At 37.1% G+C, this 17,804-nt stretch overlaps 1 protein-coding gene across 1 annotated transcript; it reads left to right on the forward strand.

Moving 5' to 3' along the window:
* The first annotated feature begins 15 nt into the window (after positions 1-15).
* Positions 16-12,795, forward strand: Swt1 (Swt1 RNA endoribonuclease). The gene is made up of 12 exons (XM_028175055.2): positions 16-424; positions 551-689; positions 928-1,748; positions 2,952-3,096; positions 4,104-4,262; positions 6,108-6,211; positions 7,407-7,592; positions 8,309-8,495; positions 9,018-9,222; positions 10,978-11,112; positions 11,381-11,527; positions 12,477-12,795. Exons 1-12 carry the CDS (start codon positions 296-298, stop codon positions 12,559-12,561), a joined length of 2,442 nt encoding a protein of 813 aa, XP_028030856.2. The 5' UTR covers positions 16-295; the 3' UTR covers positions 12,562-12,795.
* Positions 12,796-17,804: the final 5,009 nt, after the last annotated feature.

The raw sequence follows: 17,804 nt of genomic DNA on the forward strand, positions 1-17,804 counted from the left end.
ATGATTTCACATGCACAATCGATCAATGGGGATGTAAAATAACACTAACCATTTTTTTATCGCTATAAATAATAATTACCTGCATGAAAATTAAATGATGAGTTTTCCATTGTTAGAAATTAGAAGAATGTGCACATAAAATCGATTTTAACTCAAACTATGACGGAACCATTAAATAATCGAAGTGCAGCACTACGCAATACAAATTGATTGGTCAAGAAATACATTAAACATTATTCGTGATGTGTTAATCAGGAATATTCAAAATAATAACAAATTAAACAAAGTATCTGCCATGAGTTCGAGTTGCAATGAAACATCTCAACTTCCTGATGGCTGGGTACTTTGCACTTCCAAATCGAGTCCTGGAAGGAAGTACTATTTCAATAAAAGAACGGGAAAGTCTTCCTGGACGCAACCACAGGTATTTTTTCTCTATCTTTACAGATTTCATCGCTGTTACTACGGTCAACGCCTCAGTAAAATTCATTGCAGGAAACGTTTTTACAAATATGTTTACGTTTAATATTGCTTTACCTACCATTCGTAGTTGGACGAGAGTAAAGATAAAAGTAAAAAAGAAAAAGATAATCAAAGGGATATGAAAAGTAAAGAAGAGGAAAAGAAGAGTTTAAAGCGTAAAAATGATGGCTCTGAACAAAACTCCCCAATTCGAAAGCAGAAAGAAGGTACTTTTCAGTCTACTCTTTATTATGTATTAAATATAAAAAATACTTCTCAAACAAGGTTTTGCGTTCTATAAAATTTACGTAATCAAAATAGGTTTCAACCTAAATGTAGAAAAGTAAGGATGAGTTTGCAAAGTTAATGGTTTTGTTGGTAACCAGAAATTGTTGTTTTATTGAACCTACCCTAACATTGTACTCCTTCACATAATCACCTTTTTGACAGTTAAACTCTTTTTAGCTAAATCTTCTCCAGGGAAGTGTTGGCCCAATCTTAATGAAATATCTCTTAAAAATGTAGAAACAAAGAGACAAAGCACAAGTCAAGAGCAAACTCAAAAAGATATCCCGGGGAGAGCACAAGAATCATACAGACACAGCAGCAGTCAAAGAGAGTCAGTCTCTAGAACAGACAGCCCTGACAGACGCACCCCAGCTAAGAATTTAGCTAACACAAGACTCACACAATTAAGGGCCCAACTTTCTTCAGAAGTACAAAAAGAGGAAAATAAAGATTCTACAGTAAAAAAACGCAAAATGTCCACAGACACTGAAACTTCACGCAACAGTAGAACAGAGAAAAGTCCTAGTTCTAGTGATGTAAAGAGTTCAACACAGTCTCCCAGCAGTGAGAGCCTACCATCAATACCATCACCATCACAGTTTTTTGCAGCAAATAAGATTATTTCATCCATGAAAGCTCAGTTACCTGAAGAATATTGTGATAAAGTGAAGCAAAAGGATATGTTTGCTGATATTGAACAAGGAATATATAATCAAGTTACAGAGTATCCATATATGAAACATCCAGCTACTCCACCACAATTTTCAGAAGCCAGCAAACTGGTTTCAGCTATAAAATCTAAGTTGACATATAAAAGTTCTGGTGTTGATTGTGACTTGATTACATATTCATCGGCACAAGATCGCTTAGATGCTCTACGTACAAGGTTGAGCAATGATGCAACTAATGCAGAATATAGCATCAACATTCCGGAAAGTAAGGAAGATTTTGCCTGTAATGAAGCTATGGACGTTGATTTGAAGAGTGAGATAAAAGAGGTTTGTATATTTAAATTTATACAATTTAGTACTCTAATGTATTCTTACATGAATTGTAATGAATATGTTTCTTCACTTTTGTTGTTGATGATTTATCTCAAAACCATTTTCTTTAAAAGATACATAGTATATGAAATTTGAGTTTTTTGTTTGCTATAATATGCTACATACATATTATATAAAATTTTAGACTTAAAATTGAGCTAGAAAAAATAGATGTTCACCATGACTATAAATCTTTAATCTGATTAAACTATTAATCATTTTACAATTTAGCATGTAAAACTATAGTTTAGTTTGACTAGTTTCATAACAATTTCAGACAATTCTATGTTACTTTTAAGCTTTAATTTTAACTGTATTCAAAAATGATTTGAATACAGTATTCAAAAATACCATAATTGAATGTGGGCGTTTTGAAACTGCTAAACCTAGTATAATGGTGGTAGCACATAATCAAAACTCACCTGGTTAGGTAACTAAATTTTCTGTATTTCTACTCCAAGCAGAAAGGAAATGTGTGTTTTGGTTTGAAAGATGGAATAGTCACTTTACAATAATTTTAAATTTTGATCTTTTGTTTCTAACATTTTTGCTGCACCATTAATATACTCCAACAAGACCTTAAAATAAGGAAGACTGTGTGATCAATATTGGTAGGGGCGGTTGTTTATCAATAGTGGAACTATACGTGTTGCAAAGAAGGGGAATATCAATAAAAAAAATTAAATGCACTTTCTGAGATCATAAATTTCAAGTTTGCAGCAGTAACATAATAAACTAGATTGTTAATTAGATAATTGCATTGCGTCATCTTAAATAATATTATTATTAAGGACATTTCAACCTTTTTTATTCGCATTATGTATTGCTGTGTGTGATTTTAGTCAGGAGCTTGGCTCTGCCCCTGGCATTGCTGACGTCCATGAGCGACGCTAACCACTCACCATCAGGTGGGCTGTATGCTAGTCTGTCTACTAAGGCAATAAAAAAAGCCTGGATTCATTGTTCAAATATTGCTATGACTAAACTGTATTTAATACTTTTGTAGTGTTTTTAGAAATTATATCAGAAAATTGAATTATAAATCTACAAAATACACAAGATGGCATGGTAGTTTCTGGATAAATTACAACACTCATGATTAATAGTCCTTACCCTGCCATGATGTCTCAATAAAAATTATTAAAATAATATTTTCAGCCAAGATCAAACAGCATTTCACCAGTATCAAGTTTACATGAGGATACAAGTGATCTGAAGGAGAATTTAGTATTAGTTGTTGATACCAATATATTCATACATGAGCTAGATTTCATTAAGGATGTGTTGAATTCACACGTAAAAGGTAAGAATTAAAAGCTGCTAAATTGTGATTATTAATTGAGTACATAATTTGAAATAAAAGTAATCAAACCTCTCATTTTGCAATACTGTGTGCGGAGTATGTGTTTGACATCTATATAAGAATACTTATCATCTTTGTACTTGCAACAGCGCTGAGATATCAGATGCTTGTGAAATGTAAAAATTGTATTAAGAATCCATTAAATCATAGTGTATGTAATCTGTATGAGAGCCTAGGCACACTGCATTGTGCACATTGAGAAATGTGATGGAAGTCCTAATTATATTAACCAATAGCTGTCCTACCCTTCATACTAGAGTACTTGTCAGTTTCCTGGCAGCAATGAGCAACAGTCTTTGAACATGTGTTAAATGTCTTTTCTTAGGAACAACATGCCTGTGGTATGAGAGCTTTGGAATAATCACAACGCATGACTTGAACTCTTGAACAGACTGGGCGTCTTATCCTGTAATATACTTAATATCTCGAAATTATTTTATAATATAATATGCCAATCTATACTTCTATACTAATATTATAAAGAGGAAAGATTTGTTTGTTTGTTGGTATTGAATAGGCTCCGAAACTACTGAACCGATTTGAAAAATTCTTTCACTGTTTGAAAGCTACATTATTCCCGAGTGACATAGGTAACAATTTTTTTTGAAAAAAGAAATTAGGGTTCCTTACTAAAACTCCAATAATGTAACCCAGGGTGTAAAAAAATTACCTAAAATATTCTTTACATCGCGTGCCCTGCGAAAACGATTGATGATAGAATAAAATAATGTACTACGACTTTGTAGAAAACACATTATTTACAAAAAGTGTCGCCACAGCATATGTCTAACTATTATAGTTATGCCACAATAAGTGTTCTTTTATTTAGAAAAAGAAAACAACGTCAAATATCGTTGAGTTTTTTGTTAAAGAGCCAGAGCGAGCCGCTTTTATGAAATAATTATAATATGTCAAATCAAAGTGAAGTTAATTGTATTTAATTGCAGGTTACAGTGAGCAGCCAACTTTGTTAGTACCGTGGAGGGTGATAAATGAACTGGACAGGCTAAAGGACAATAACAATGGCAATGGTGCGGTGTGCAAACGAGCCAAATCAGCCATGGATTACTTATACAAATGTTTACCTGAAAATAATAGGATAAAAGGTAAAAGTTTTGAACTTGTCTCAACCTCTTGTATCTTTGTGGTTCAAGATGGACTGCAAAGCTGTTTGTTTTGCTCCCCAGTAGCTTTGTGAGCATCAGATTGCTTCTAACAAAGGCATGAAATTGCTTGTAACGAAGTTAACAAGGGGCTTCATTGCATTGGTCTCATAACATGTCCTATCACCATTCATTTTTCCCTCATATTTGAAGGTATTACGTTGAATCCACAATATGACTAATAGAAATAAAAACAAGACCAACTAATACTTCTCTGGATGTCTCTTATTGAACTTAGTTGCGGTAGGCAGCGGCTCGGCTCTGCCCCTGGCATTGCTGAAGTCCATGGGCGACGGTAACCACTCACCATCAGGTGGGCCGTATGCTCCTCTGTCTACAAGGGCAATAAAAAAAAAGGCAAAGTATCTTTTGTCATGGAAAAAATACATTTTAATTACATAATATAATAATACAACAAACAGCCAGTTCTTTTGAAATTTATTTCCCTAAATATCTTAGGCAAATAAATTTATTTTCTGGAAATTTCCAGAAAATAAATTTTCTCGTGCCAGTTGAAACAAATAGTTTTAGTTAGAACTTGATAACTATCTTAGTATCAGATTATGTAAGCTATTTATTAGCCACTATGAGCTAGATATGTAGAAACATTGTAAATTATTCAAACACTTTTTACCATTATTTAATACGAAAATAAAATGCTGAACCTTTGAAAAGGCGGATTTTGGAAAAAGTGGATTAGCCTCATGTAGATATGTGTCGTTCGCGAACGAACGAATCAAACGACCTGGGTCTCAAAATCCGCGCGAACGATAGGGTCACTTCAAAAAATATGAGTCGTTCACAAGATCGACTCGTTTAACAAAACCTACGAATCAGAAGAAAAGAACCATACGACAGTCATTCGGGTCATTTCGGGTTGCCGGGCTCGACCCGCGCCCGTCTCGGTTAGTCGTTCGTTGTCACATAATGACGCATAACGCATTTGAATTGTTTTGATCTCACGTAAGTCGTCGTGGCCTAAAGGATAAGACGTCCGGTGCATTCGTTTCGAGCGATGCACTGGTGTTCGAATCTCGCTGGCGGGTACCAATTTTTCTAATGAAATACGTACTCAACAAATGTTCACGATTGACTTCCACGGTGAAGGAATAACATCGTGCAATAAAAATCAAACCCGCAAAATTATAATTTGCGTAATTACTGGTGGTAGGACCTCTTGTGAGTCCGCACGGGTAGGTACCACCGCCCCGCCTATTTCTGCCGTGAAGCAGTAATGCGTTTCGGTTTGAAGGGTGGGGCAGCCGTTGTGACTATACTGAGAGCTTCGAACTATATCTCAAGGTGTGTGGCGCATTTACGTTGTAGATGTCTATGGGTTCCAGTAACCACTTAACACCAGGTGGGCTGTGAGCTCGTCCACACATCTAAGCAATAAAAAAAAAAAAAGAACTATAACAGTTCCTTTAAAATGTTATTCAATACTAAACTTTATCCAGCCAGTGACCTGATAATATAATTTAAGTCATAAATTGATGTGATAAACGGTAATCCAAACGTTCGACTGAACGGGTCGTACGAACCGAATCATTTTATCAACAGGTCAGTATTGATCTGAATCTCTAAAATTGAACGAACGTCACATTATCTAGCCTCATGGTTGATCTGCTGTTAGTAAATACGATGCTGTTAGTAAATACGACATTATAATGTCGCCATTCAATTATGCTTCTTCCATCCATCAACCTATGTTCAATTTATTTGGAATGCATTATATTGATCTACTTATAATTTTTTTATACAAAAAAAATAAAATGATTTTTCTTACAGGTCAATCATTACGCGATGCCAATTCTCATATATATCCGTGCGAACTGCCAGATGACGAGATACTGAACTGCTGCCTCCAACAAGCTGAGCGGAGCAAGGATGTGGTAAAACTAGTTTTTTTGCTATTTCTACAACGTTCACTCTAGTGGAGACTCGGTGGCTAATATCGAAGGGTGAAAGGCTATTTAGTTTAAGTGACATTTCTCTTTGTAATCAGGGCCGCGCCACCCCTAAGGGCGCCTCCACCGAAATTTACACTTACACCACAACTAACTCTTTGTAGAGGAGTATCGATAAGTAAGTAGGTACAATTTGTGCAATATATGTGTTTTCAATAAAATTTTCAAAAAACATTTCATGAATTTATAGTACAAGTCTCCCAAGATTTACTTGACGTAAACAATAAGTCAAAATCAACAAATAATAAATAAAAAAATACATTGAAACATGAAGATTCGTAAAAATAGGAGTCGCTTCATTGGTTTCGCACACAGGCGTGCGCCTGTTTGTTATTAATGGTCTGTTTTATTTGGCATTAGCATCAACAATTCGGTATTTTTAATTGAACTTCAATTAAGTTAACTCCATTAAAATAGCGGAATAAGTTTTTTGTTACGATATTTTTTTCTAAATTGTAAACTTTAAATAGCTCTGATGTAATGTTGCAAACGTGACGCTTAAACCAAATAGCCTTTCACCCCTTGATACGAAATTTGGCCTATTCTTGGAGCCGGAACGCGCGTCGCAACACTCTGGGGATTCCCCGCCCTACAGTTCTCTCCATCGTCAGCTCAACGAGTGTGCGAACTTCGTCCAAAGATGACCCCAGACATTTAAAAAAATAATATGCATGGATGGTTGGACGAGCTTACAGCCCACCTGGTGTTAAGTAGTTACCGGAGCCCATAGACATCTATATATATTTATTGCCCTTTGTAGGCAGACGAGCATACGGCCCACCTGATGGTGAGTGGTTTCTGTTGCCCATGGACTTCAGCAATGCCAGGGGCAGAGCCAAGACGTTGCCTAACGTAAATCTCGCTACTTAACTTGAGATATGAGTTCTAAGGTTTTAATTATTATTTCAATTATTACATTATTATAAATACGACGCAAAACGCACTGCGAAATACATCATAACTCTTACTTTAACGTTCTAATTTATAACATATACACGACACTTTTTAGACTAAGATTGTTGTAAAAATAGATCCGAAAATTAATGTTCACATTTATTGCACGAAATAAATCCGTCCTTATGTTATTTATATTTTTCAGTTGTTTTTAAATGTCCTCCAGGCCCTCCTGTCGAACGACAAGAATCTCTGCAACAAGGCGGTCATAAACGGCGTGAAGTTCTACAGCCTGTCCGGGTTGAGGAAGCTGCTGGAGAACAAGCCGCCGGCCAGTCACGACCCGGACCTGATCACCGGACTCAAGTACTACGAGAATGCTGTGTACCAGCTACTGTCCAATATATTGGAGGTCAGCTGCTGTCTACACACACGCGCACGCACACACACGCGTACACGCCCGCACTCAACGTACACTTTTTTATTGGTGGTAGGAACTACAGTGAGTCCGCGCGGGTGGGTACCACCGCCCTGCCTATTTCTGCCGTGAAGCAGTAATGCGTTTCGGTTTGAAGGGCGGGGCAGCCGTTGTAACTATACTGATACCTTAGAATCATATCTCGAGGTAGGTGGCAGTATTTACATTGTAGATGTCTATGGGCTCTGGTAACCATTTAACACCAGGTGAGCTGTGAACTCGTCTATATTATCCAAATTAATATCATATACTACCAAATTTGTTATTAGGTTTTTAATATAGCCAAATATTATATTGGCTTGTTTAGGCAAAAACTTTTCCCATATTGTGTTTTGGTGCACAACAAAGATAATATTTTTTTTTATTGCTCTTGTAGGCAGACGAGTATACGGCCCACCTGATGGTAAGTGGCTACCGTCGTCCATGGACTTCAGCAATGCCAGGGGCAGAGCCAAACCAAACTACAATGACCACTAATTTTTTTAATAAAAAGTTGTAATTGCTTATCACACAAAAAAGAGGACTTTTGTGACTTATTATTTATCGTCTAGTTCGGGAGTCTTTGGCAGATCGGTCAAGAGATCAAAATCGGTACCCCATGTCATTGACATTGACACTAATATATTATTATGTTGTGTTGTCTGTTGCAGAACGAGATGCGCGCCAAGTACAACAACCTGTGGCAGCACGTGCTGCTGAAGGCGCCGCCCTGGACGCTGCGCGACGTGCTGCAGTGCCTGCTCAAGCACTGGGTGGCCGTGTTCAACGACGTCTTCCCCAGGATACAGCACCTCATCCTCGACCTCAAGAACGCACTCACCTCGGTGCAGAGCAAAGGTAACTGCGCCGACACGTGCCGCTTACGATCATTAATACAAATCGATTTGAATAGGAGAAGAATGCACGTGTTAAAATAGACCCGTGCAGCTATCGTAAAATAAAAAAATTACCTGACTCAAACGTCGAGTACTATAGCTCTAAATATGGCACTAGTAGCAAGGACTAACTTCAATAATTATATATAATTTTTCATATAGATAATTATTATTATAGATAATTTTTCATATAGATAATAATTTTTCATATAGAAAAATTGACGATCGTCCGTTAGTAACGTTTAATGCAAAGGATCACGACTATGACGTCATAGTATCTGCTGACGTCACAATCTGATTCGCTGCGGATACATACGACAGTGAGATTTGTCTGTGACTTTTATTAACTGTTTAAAGACATGTGATCTATGAATCCTCAACAGTCGGTAGTGGCTCGGCCGTGCCACTAGCGTTGTTGGTGTCCATCAACCACGGAAACATAATTTGTTCCTTAATTAGTAGTAACCTGGTTATTGTTTCGCAGACCCGACCACGATCTCGCAGTCGGACGTGTCGAACTTCAAGGAGCTGTCCCTGGACCTCGCCAAGAAGTGTCAGATAATCCCGGAGTACATGGAGCTGGCCAAGATCACGGTGGAGCGGCTGTCGCGCGACGCCCGCGACTCCGACGAGGAGGTGCCCGTCATCGAGGCCTTCGAGGGGCTCTGGACCGTGTTCTCCAGCTACTGGTGCGCGCTCAGACTCCTACTCACCACTATACTTACTTAAATAGAACACTAAATAATGACAGACCTTTGCTCAGTATTTATCTTTTTTTTTAAATTGTGTTTTTTAGAAATTATATTCATTTAAATACGAATTACATATTGATAAAATGATGAAATATTCCAAGATCGTTTAGGCACTTTTAAGTGAACACGTGAGTTAAAAAGACACAAATAATATAAATAAACAATACATTTTCTTGGTCTAACCTTAAACCAAACACTCATTGGCATCGGGTGGCTTAACAACGCCATCTGCTGAAACAGCTTTAGTGTTATTGTGTCTTTAAAGCAGTTAGTTGCTCTCAATTATGAAAAATAGTATTATTATTCGCCAATAGATGTCGGGAAGAGTCATAAAGTTGAATATCGATAAAGTTGATTATTGAAAACACGAATAAAACAACATTTTCTGAAAATAAATCGTAGCTGGATCGATTTATCACCCCCGAAATCCCCTGTATACTAAATTTTATGAAAATCGTTGGAGCCGTTTCTGAGATTCAGATTATATCTATATATATTAATATACAAAAATTGCTCGTTCAAAGATATAAATAAATAAATAAATAAATAAATTCTCGTTGAAAGAAAAGAAGTTGTTTGCATGCATGGCCATTTTTAACCAATTCAATGGGGTCCCATACGGTATGCCATTGAATTACTCGATAAGCCTTATGATGAAAATTATAATATTAACAAGAAATTATAATATTTTTTTTATTGCTTTGATGGGTGGACTAGCTCACAGCCCACCTGGTGTTAAGTGGTTACTGGAGCCCATAGACATCTACAACGTAAATGCGCCACCCACCTTGAGATATAAGTTGTAAGGTCTTAGTATAGTTACAACGGCTGCCCCACCCTTCAAACCGAAACGCATTACTGCTTCACGGCGGAAATAGGCAGAGTGGTGGTACCTACCCGTGCGGACTCACAACAGGTCCTACCACCAGTAAAGTAATTAAAATAAAAGTCTGACATTCGAAGTCGTCGTGGCCTATATTATTGAAATAAATATTTTATATTCACGTATAACGTTCACGCTAAACAAATAACGTCTTGTAATGTCAGAAGTCGTCGTGGCCTAAAGGATAAGACGTCCGGTGCACTCGTGTATAGCGATGCACCGGTGTTCGAATCCCGCAGGCTGGGCCCAATTTTTTTTAACAAAGTACGTACATAACAAATGTTCACGATTGACTTTCACGGTGAAGGAATAACATCGTGTATTAAAAATGAAACCCGCAAAATTATTTTGTGGTCGTCTTGTGAGTCCGCACGGGAAGGTACCGTCACCCCGCCTATTTCTGCCGGAAACAGTAATGTGTTAAGGTTCAAACAATTGTAATAATAATAAAAAGAAATGGAACGCGGACCTCATGCCTCAATGTAACGTCTATGAGCTCTGGTACTTAGCTTTTTTTTTAATTGTTTAGATGGGTGGACGAGCTCACAGTCCACCTGGTGTTAAGTGGCTACTGGAACCCATAGACATCTACGACGTAAATGCGCCACCCACCTTGACATAATATATATTTTAAGGTTTCAGTATAGTTACAGCGGCTGCCCCGCCCTTCAAACCGAAACGCATTACTGCTTCACGGCAGAAATAGGCGGGGCGGTGGTACCTACCCGCGCGGACTCACAAGACCTCCTACCACCAGTAAACCTAGTATATGTATAAAAGAAATGAAGTCATATTGAGCCCCCTTACAGTGCTAAGCTGTCCACCAACCTGGGCATCGTGCACGGCCTGGAGGACAGTCTCCCGCACGACGGGCCCGACAACCTGTCCAGCAAGCTGCCCATCATCAGCTGCCACATCAGCGGACTCACGAATGCTATCGAAGGGTAAGTGTGTCAAGAAAAAAGAAATCACGCACAATCATCCAGCCACAATTTAAGATTCCCTGCGTCATAGGTTCCAGAGACTGACGTACTTATAGCAGACCTAGACAAAGAGCAAACAAAACTGTTTATCTATAACACGAATGTTTGCGTACCTGACACTGAAAAAATTTTTCAAATCGGACCTGTAGTTCCTGAGATTAGCGCGTTCAAACAAACAAACTCTTCAGCTTTATAATATTAGTATAGATGATTCTGAATTCGTTAACAGCGCACTCAGCATAGAAGCTCACGACCCGAGCCTGGACGAGCACATGTACCGGCTCGAGACCACGTTCAAGGAGAGCCTCGCCTCGGCGGGGATGGACCCGGCCGTCGTCAACCAGGGGAACCTCACCGTCTTCTGCATCAAGTGCAGGTACTCATCGATCCAATGGTAGCTTCCAGAACAACGACCGATAAAGTATTTTATTACTGGTGGTTAGGACCTCTTGTGACTCCGCGCGGGTAGGTACCACCGCCCTGCCTATTTCTGCCGTGAAGCAGTCACGCGTTGTGGTTTGAAGGGTGGGGCAGCCGTTGTAACTATACTGAGACCTTAGAACTTATATCGCAAGGTGGGTGGCGCATTTACGTTGTAGATGTCTATGGACTCCAGTAACCACTTAACACCAGGTGGGCTGTGAGCTCGTCCACCCATCTAAGCAATAAAAAAAAAAATTATTTACTTAGTAACCTCATGGGGTTATTCTAGATTCACAGAACTAGTAGGTGAACTCACGGGGCTCAAACCGGAAGTGTTGCTAACACTAGCACTAGCAAGAGCAATGCTTCGCAGAATCTACCACCGGATCGGAAACGCGACACACTGAGAAGATCCGGCGAGAAACTCAGTGGGCTGTGTTTGAGAGTTAATTTACTCGTTGAGCCCTTCGTCGCAAGTGATGTGCTTGAGGTACCCAAAAGCACCGTTAATGGATCGGGAGGATCCGAAATGACGTGTTTAGGGCGACGTCGACTGTTTACCATTTTGTCCAGCGGATCGGGTATGATTATTTACTGCGAACCGCCCTACAATACAATAATGAATAGAACTCGTTCTCTCAAAGTTATATTTTCGTTCTGCATGTTGAAGTGAACAGTGACGTCACTGTTTACAAGCGACGGAGCACGCTCATCGAAATAGATATGCTTAAGTTTAAAACTGATTAAAAGCATAAAAAATGTTAGCTTTATTTCTGTAGTGGTCAATGATCCTGATTGTTGTTCCGGTCTGCCCTCGACTCCCAGCTGACGGTCACTGACCTTAAAGACGTTTGATGACGTTTTCCAAAAATACATATCTTCAAAACAAATATTATTTTCAGAAATATGCTCCAAGAGGCGTACACGAAGTTTGCTCAGCTCACCGAATTGTTAGACATATGCAATAAAAATACAATATTTAAATAACAATTATACAGTCGTGTGCAAAAGTGTTAAATCAAACATAATATTCGTTGTTTAACAGAATTTTCATCTCTGAAAACGTTTGTAGTGAAGTAAATAGTTTCGAATCGTTCCATACGCGATACGGGTACGCCTTCGAATAAAACTTTTAACACTTTTGAGCACGACTGTAACTATGTATCTAGTCCGATTTTTTGTACGCGATTGTACAATTCGTTTTTTAGTTGTTAAGTGTACGTACGTGTATAAGCTAATATTTTCGTTCTAATGAAGTTCCTTTCGATCCTTGTAAATATAGGTTGGTGTTAGGTACATATAGAGAATCAAAGATAAAATAAATGCGGGAGGTAATTTCATAATCCTTTGTCAGAGAGACAATTGAGATTTCGACCTTATGTTTTTAAGCGGAGAATCGCATTCAGTTTGGCCAGGGGACCGTCAGACGTCAGATGGATGGCAAACAAAAAATTAAAATGAAACCACCGTTTTTTATTTATTTATTTAAACATACTTAAAAAAAATAGCGTAATGCACAGTAATTGTATTATAGAATAATATATCTTGTATTTTTTAAATTCGTTAAATTAATCTATAAACCTAATAATTATCTCCTGACTTTATTCTTTAAAACGTAAGGGTAAAATTCTATTTTTTTAATACAAAATACATTTTTATATTATAAAATGTAAAATTGTAAATTATAATCCAGTGTTTGTATATTAAAAAGATAGGTGGTACTTAAAAAAAAACCTTACGCGTCCTCTTTTTTTTTAAGCGATAAGTTTAAATTTTTTAAATTTGCGTCACATTTACAAATTGTATGTGAAATTTCATACTAAACTTGTAAATTTTAAAAGTAGGCATAATTAAAAACAATTCGATTATTCTAATGTACGACAATAGAGATCTGGAAATCTATACAATGTTATGGAATGTTCTAGAATGATTGAACAATAATAAAGTACTCAATCACGTTTTCTGTAAAGTACCAAGAAAACAACATTTAAAGCCTTTAATATTCCTATTTAAATTAAATTATTTTAAACAGTATTATTGCATTATGTAAAATTTAACTCTTTTTTGTCTCAATGACAGACAGGTCGGTGAATCTGTTTTAAGAAAAAATCTTTTTTAAAACAAAAGTTTTAAAGGGTTTTTCTTTACATCTTACTTTACATATTTAACAATTGTCACGCAATTCACAAACCCCGGCCGAATGCTACTAAGCTGTGACGTCATTTGGGGCCAAAACGTGCGACGCATGATCATCGCGCACCAATTCACAACGGTTGACCACTTGTGACATCATACGTTGTGGATTGGTGTTGAACTGACGCGAACAAATGTTAGTTAAAGATTCTGTTTAGTGACTAGAAAATGTAAATCGATGTTACTTAAAAAAAAATTATCGATTTATCGTTTCAGTTTTATACGATTTTTTTGCCTAATGTGTTTATATCGCAAAGGAAATGGTATCGAGTATGTGTATCGCGGAGTAATTCAAGGTCGCATAGACGATAGTGAGTCTCATCATTAGAGGCATAACGTCGGATATCCGTGATTTCAAATCTATATAAAAAAATTAAAAAAAGTCTGCCTGTATGTTTGTTCTCCGTTATCTCCTAAGCCGTTCGTCCGGTCGTGGTGAAGGTTTATACATTTGTTGGCGCTTCTTGAAGGGTCTTCTGTAGTATTAAACAATAATTAGCGACAGAGGGCGCGCGAGTAATCTTAAGAAGTTCGTGATTTTAAGATATCTCTTTAAATGATTGCACTAAAAAATCGATATGTCGAGAACTCGATATAAAGATAAAACGATTACGTATAAAAGCGATTCTTGCAAATACTAGATCCGACTTTATGTTTCCGATGATGAGCTTTTAGTATTCGAATTGTATTAAAATCTAAGTTTATATTCGAAGCGTTGACGCAAGGCTTACTGCCACTGCATAGGACTAGTTTTGCGTAATAAAATCGATTATTATTTGTAATGTACATGTTTTTTTTAAACCGATTCAAGGTTTAAAAAAAACATGTAAAAATAAACTGGAAGGAACTTCGCATGTCTTCAAAGACTGACTGATTATTATAATTTGAATCTAATTACCTTAACAGAATATAGATAAGAGGATGTATTACCGTAACACTTAGACTAAGGATAACGATGTTGCTTTTGTATGAAGGGTGTTCATGGCGAAGGCGGATCTGTAAGGCCGTAAGCGGATTGAAAAGTAATCGTTTAATACGCCGCGCAATGTAACGTGTCTTGAGACTTTAGGGTCGCTGACCCCTCGTATCAGCTGGTACAGTTAGTTTAATATACATTGCGTGCGGTATCTAATAATTCGCAATTTCGCTTTTTTTTTTGTAAATATAGTGCCCATGCTTACAGAAATTATTGTATATATATTTACACTTATTTATAATGTTCTACTATCGCTTATCCAATAGAAAATGAAACGGGTGGAGATTGTCTTGTCTCGAAGATACAATTATCGAGATAAATTAAAAGTCTTCTTCGTGGTAAATCGCCTTTCCCATGACTTGGCCGGATTTGAATGTCATTTTAGCTCGCAATTTTAACTTAACTATGTTATCACGATGTTAACTATAAGTGTGGAAGGATATAGAGGAAGAGGTAGACCTAAGAAGAAATGGATGGATTGTGTGAAAGACGTTATGTGTAAGAGGGGAGTGAGCGAACAAATGGTATATAATAATAAATAAATAAATATTTACTAACAATCACGCCACGTTAACTAGTCCCGTGATAAGTTCGTAAAGAACTTGTTTTACAGGTACCAGATATCGGAAATAAATGTAAGATTTTTATTATACACATACATATATTTAATATACATACATAACCCTGGAAAATACATTTATATTTATCATACAAATATCTTCCCTTGGCGAGGTTCGTATCCGCGACCCCCTTATGTAGTGACCATGTCACTTATCACTACACCAGACGGCCGTTATGATAGAGGAGTACGGAAGGAGAAAACATGCGCCGACCCCAGGTAACTGGGAGAAGGGCAGGATAATGATAGCTTGATACCCGTGTTCACTTCAAAAATACTTAATGAATTGTAACGAGTGTTCGTATTAGACTGTCGGATCAAGATAACCTTATGACGAAATTTTAATTGATGCATATACGTAATGTAAATAAAATAATTAGATAGTTGTAAGTAAAATCTCTATCGAAATTACACGTCATCGTCACCCCTCGCACAAAAGCAACCTCCGTTTCGTTGTCATTAGATTATTTATATTTAGTAATTGTACATATGTATATACATACTTTTAATTGTTAAGGTACCCTTGTGTGTGTACAGTCGGCTACAGAATTGCATGGATATCTCGAATAAAACATAATTATATACAGTAAAAGCTCTTTATTCGTGGGTTATATGTTCCGTAAATATGCCACGAATATAGAAACTCAATATGAAATGGTAATTTACATATTTGATATTGTACGAGGTAGGTAGAGGGGGAAGAAGGTCGACCGAAGAAGACATGTATGGAGTGTGTGAATTACGATATGAGAGAGAGAGGAGCGAGTACTGAGATGACGGAGGATGGAAGAGAATGGAATAGAAAAATTAGCTGTGCCGACCCCACCTAGTGGGATAAGGTGGAGAAAAAGAAGAAGAGATTATACGAGGATAAGTTGCTACGTGATAAAATAAAAACATACTTTAGGCATAGTTGTAATAAGGTCTATTTTACTTTTTTATTACGACGTGTTTTCTAAGGATTTTCGGGTGGATACCTACCTTTACCTACCTACCTTTTTATCAATGTGTATGTACCGATTAGATCCTCGAATAAAGAAATACTTAGCCGCGAATATAGGAATTGCGTCGCATTTTTTTAATCTGCGGATACTGAGAAAGCCAATGAAGGAAGCGTGAATAACGAGCTTTTACCGTATATCTCCTTAAAAAGTTGTCTTGTAACTACCATCCAAGCACTTTTGTAGTCCTCTGTACAGACTTGAGCTTCATTTGTGAATCGTTTTGAATAGCAATTGACCGACTATAATATACTTCTCTGAACACATAATGAAAATTGCATTCTTACTGACAAACAATAGACAGTTTTTTGTTTGATAATTTGGATTTTATAGACACATTTATGAGATTAAAAGCGAAATTTAAATTTAAAAAAAAATGTGCATCCAACACACACAAACACAAACTTTGAATTAACTATTGAGGTCATTTAAAATAATTGCTAATATTAACTTGGTTCATATATTTTATTTTGTTATTTTGTCAAAAGGATGCGTAACATTGACAACATAAAGTATGATTGAAAAAAAAAAGCTGACATTCATTCGTGAGGATATTTTCCTAGATCCTGGCGTCGAGTGGTTACCACAGTCCATAGAGTCTTCGAGATTTACTCTCCGACCCTTCAGTCTCTATGATTGTTTTGCAGACATAAGCAGGCTGCTGATACCTACGCCTTCAGGACGAAGACGAAATGTGAGTAGATACAGATCCGGGTGGGTTTTTTTTTGTGGACGTAAATGTGTGGACGATTTCACAGTTCAGACTGGTATTAAGGAGTTACCGGAGGCCATAGACATCTACAACGTAAATGCCGCCACCCACCTTGAGATATGAGTTCCAAGGTCTCAGTATAGTTACAATATAGCTTCTCACATGTTCGCTAGAACGCTACGGGTAGTACCGTAGTAACAGTATTAGATGCCGGTTGGCCTTCGGAGTATGCTGGTACAGTACCAAAGGACGCTGCTACCCGCTTTCCGGTGGATTCGCCAGTCGGCAACCCCGGTGAAGTTGCCAATCTAAGTCCACAATTCAAGTTTCGGGTAGTATTAAGTTTGATATAAAAAACAAATTGTTAAAATTATCACATTTAATTTTAATCATTTAATATCTTGACAAAAACAATGATAAAACAATTTGATTTAAATTAATTAAGATTTCTTGAAAGTATTTGTTAGATCTTTTTTTTTAGGTACCCTCTTGTTTAATACAACCGTGAATTTTCCTTAATGTCCCCTAATTTGTTTTGAAATAAACTTTTTCCGAAGTTGCTCCAATGACGACTAGTACCTACGAGTGATATATCGAGACGATCATGGCCGTATGAAAAATTTTAAAATTGGGATACTTTTAAGTAAGTTTAGTTTTTGTTGAGATTAGTGTGCCGCATGCCATATTTACTTCAATTAATAATTAATATTTCAAAAAAAGTTTAATAAA

The sequence above is a fragment of the Bombyx mandarina genome, chromosome 12 (genome assembly GCF_030267445.1).
Source record: "Bombyx mandarina strain Sakado chromosome 12, ASM3026744v2".
Taxonomy (NCBI): Eukaryota; Metazoa; Arthropoda; class Insecta; order Lepidoptera; family Bombycidae; genus Bombyx; species Bombyx mandarina.

Excerpts from the sequence above, each read along its gene's own strand:
- Swt1 (XM_028175055.2), top strand. The coding sequence starts at position 296 with ATGAGTTCGAGTTGCAATGAAACATCTCAACTTCCTGATGGCTGGGTA. Across the intron at positions 3,097-4,103 it reads GTTGAATTCACACGTAAAAG|GTTACAGTGAGCAGCCAACT; the intron begins GTAAGAATTAAA and ends ATTTAATTGCAG. Across the intron at positions 8,496-9,017 it reads CACCTCGGTGCAGAGCAAAG|ACCCGACCACGATCTCGCAG; the intron begins GTAACTGCGCCG and ends ATTGTTTCGCAG.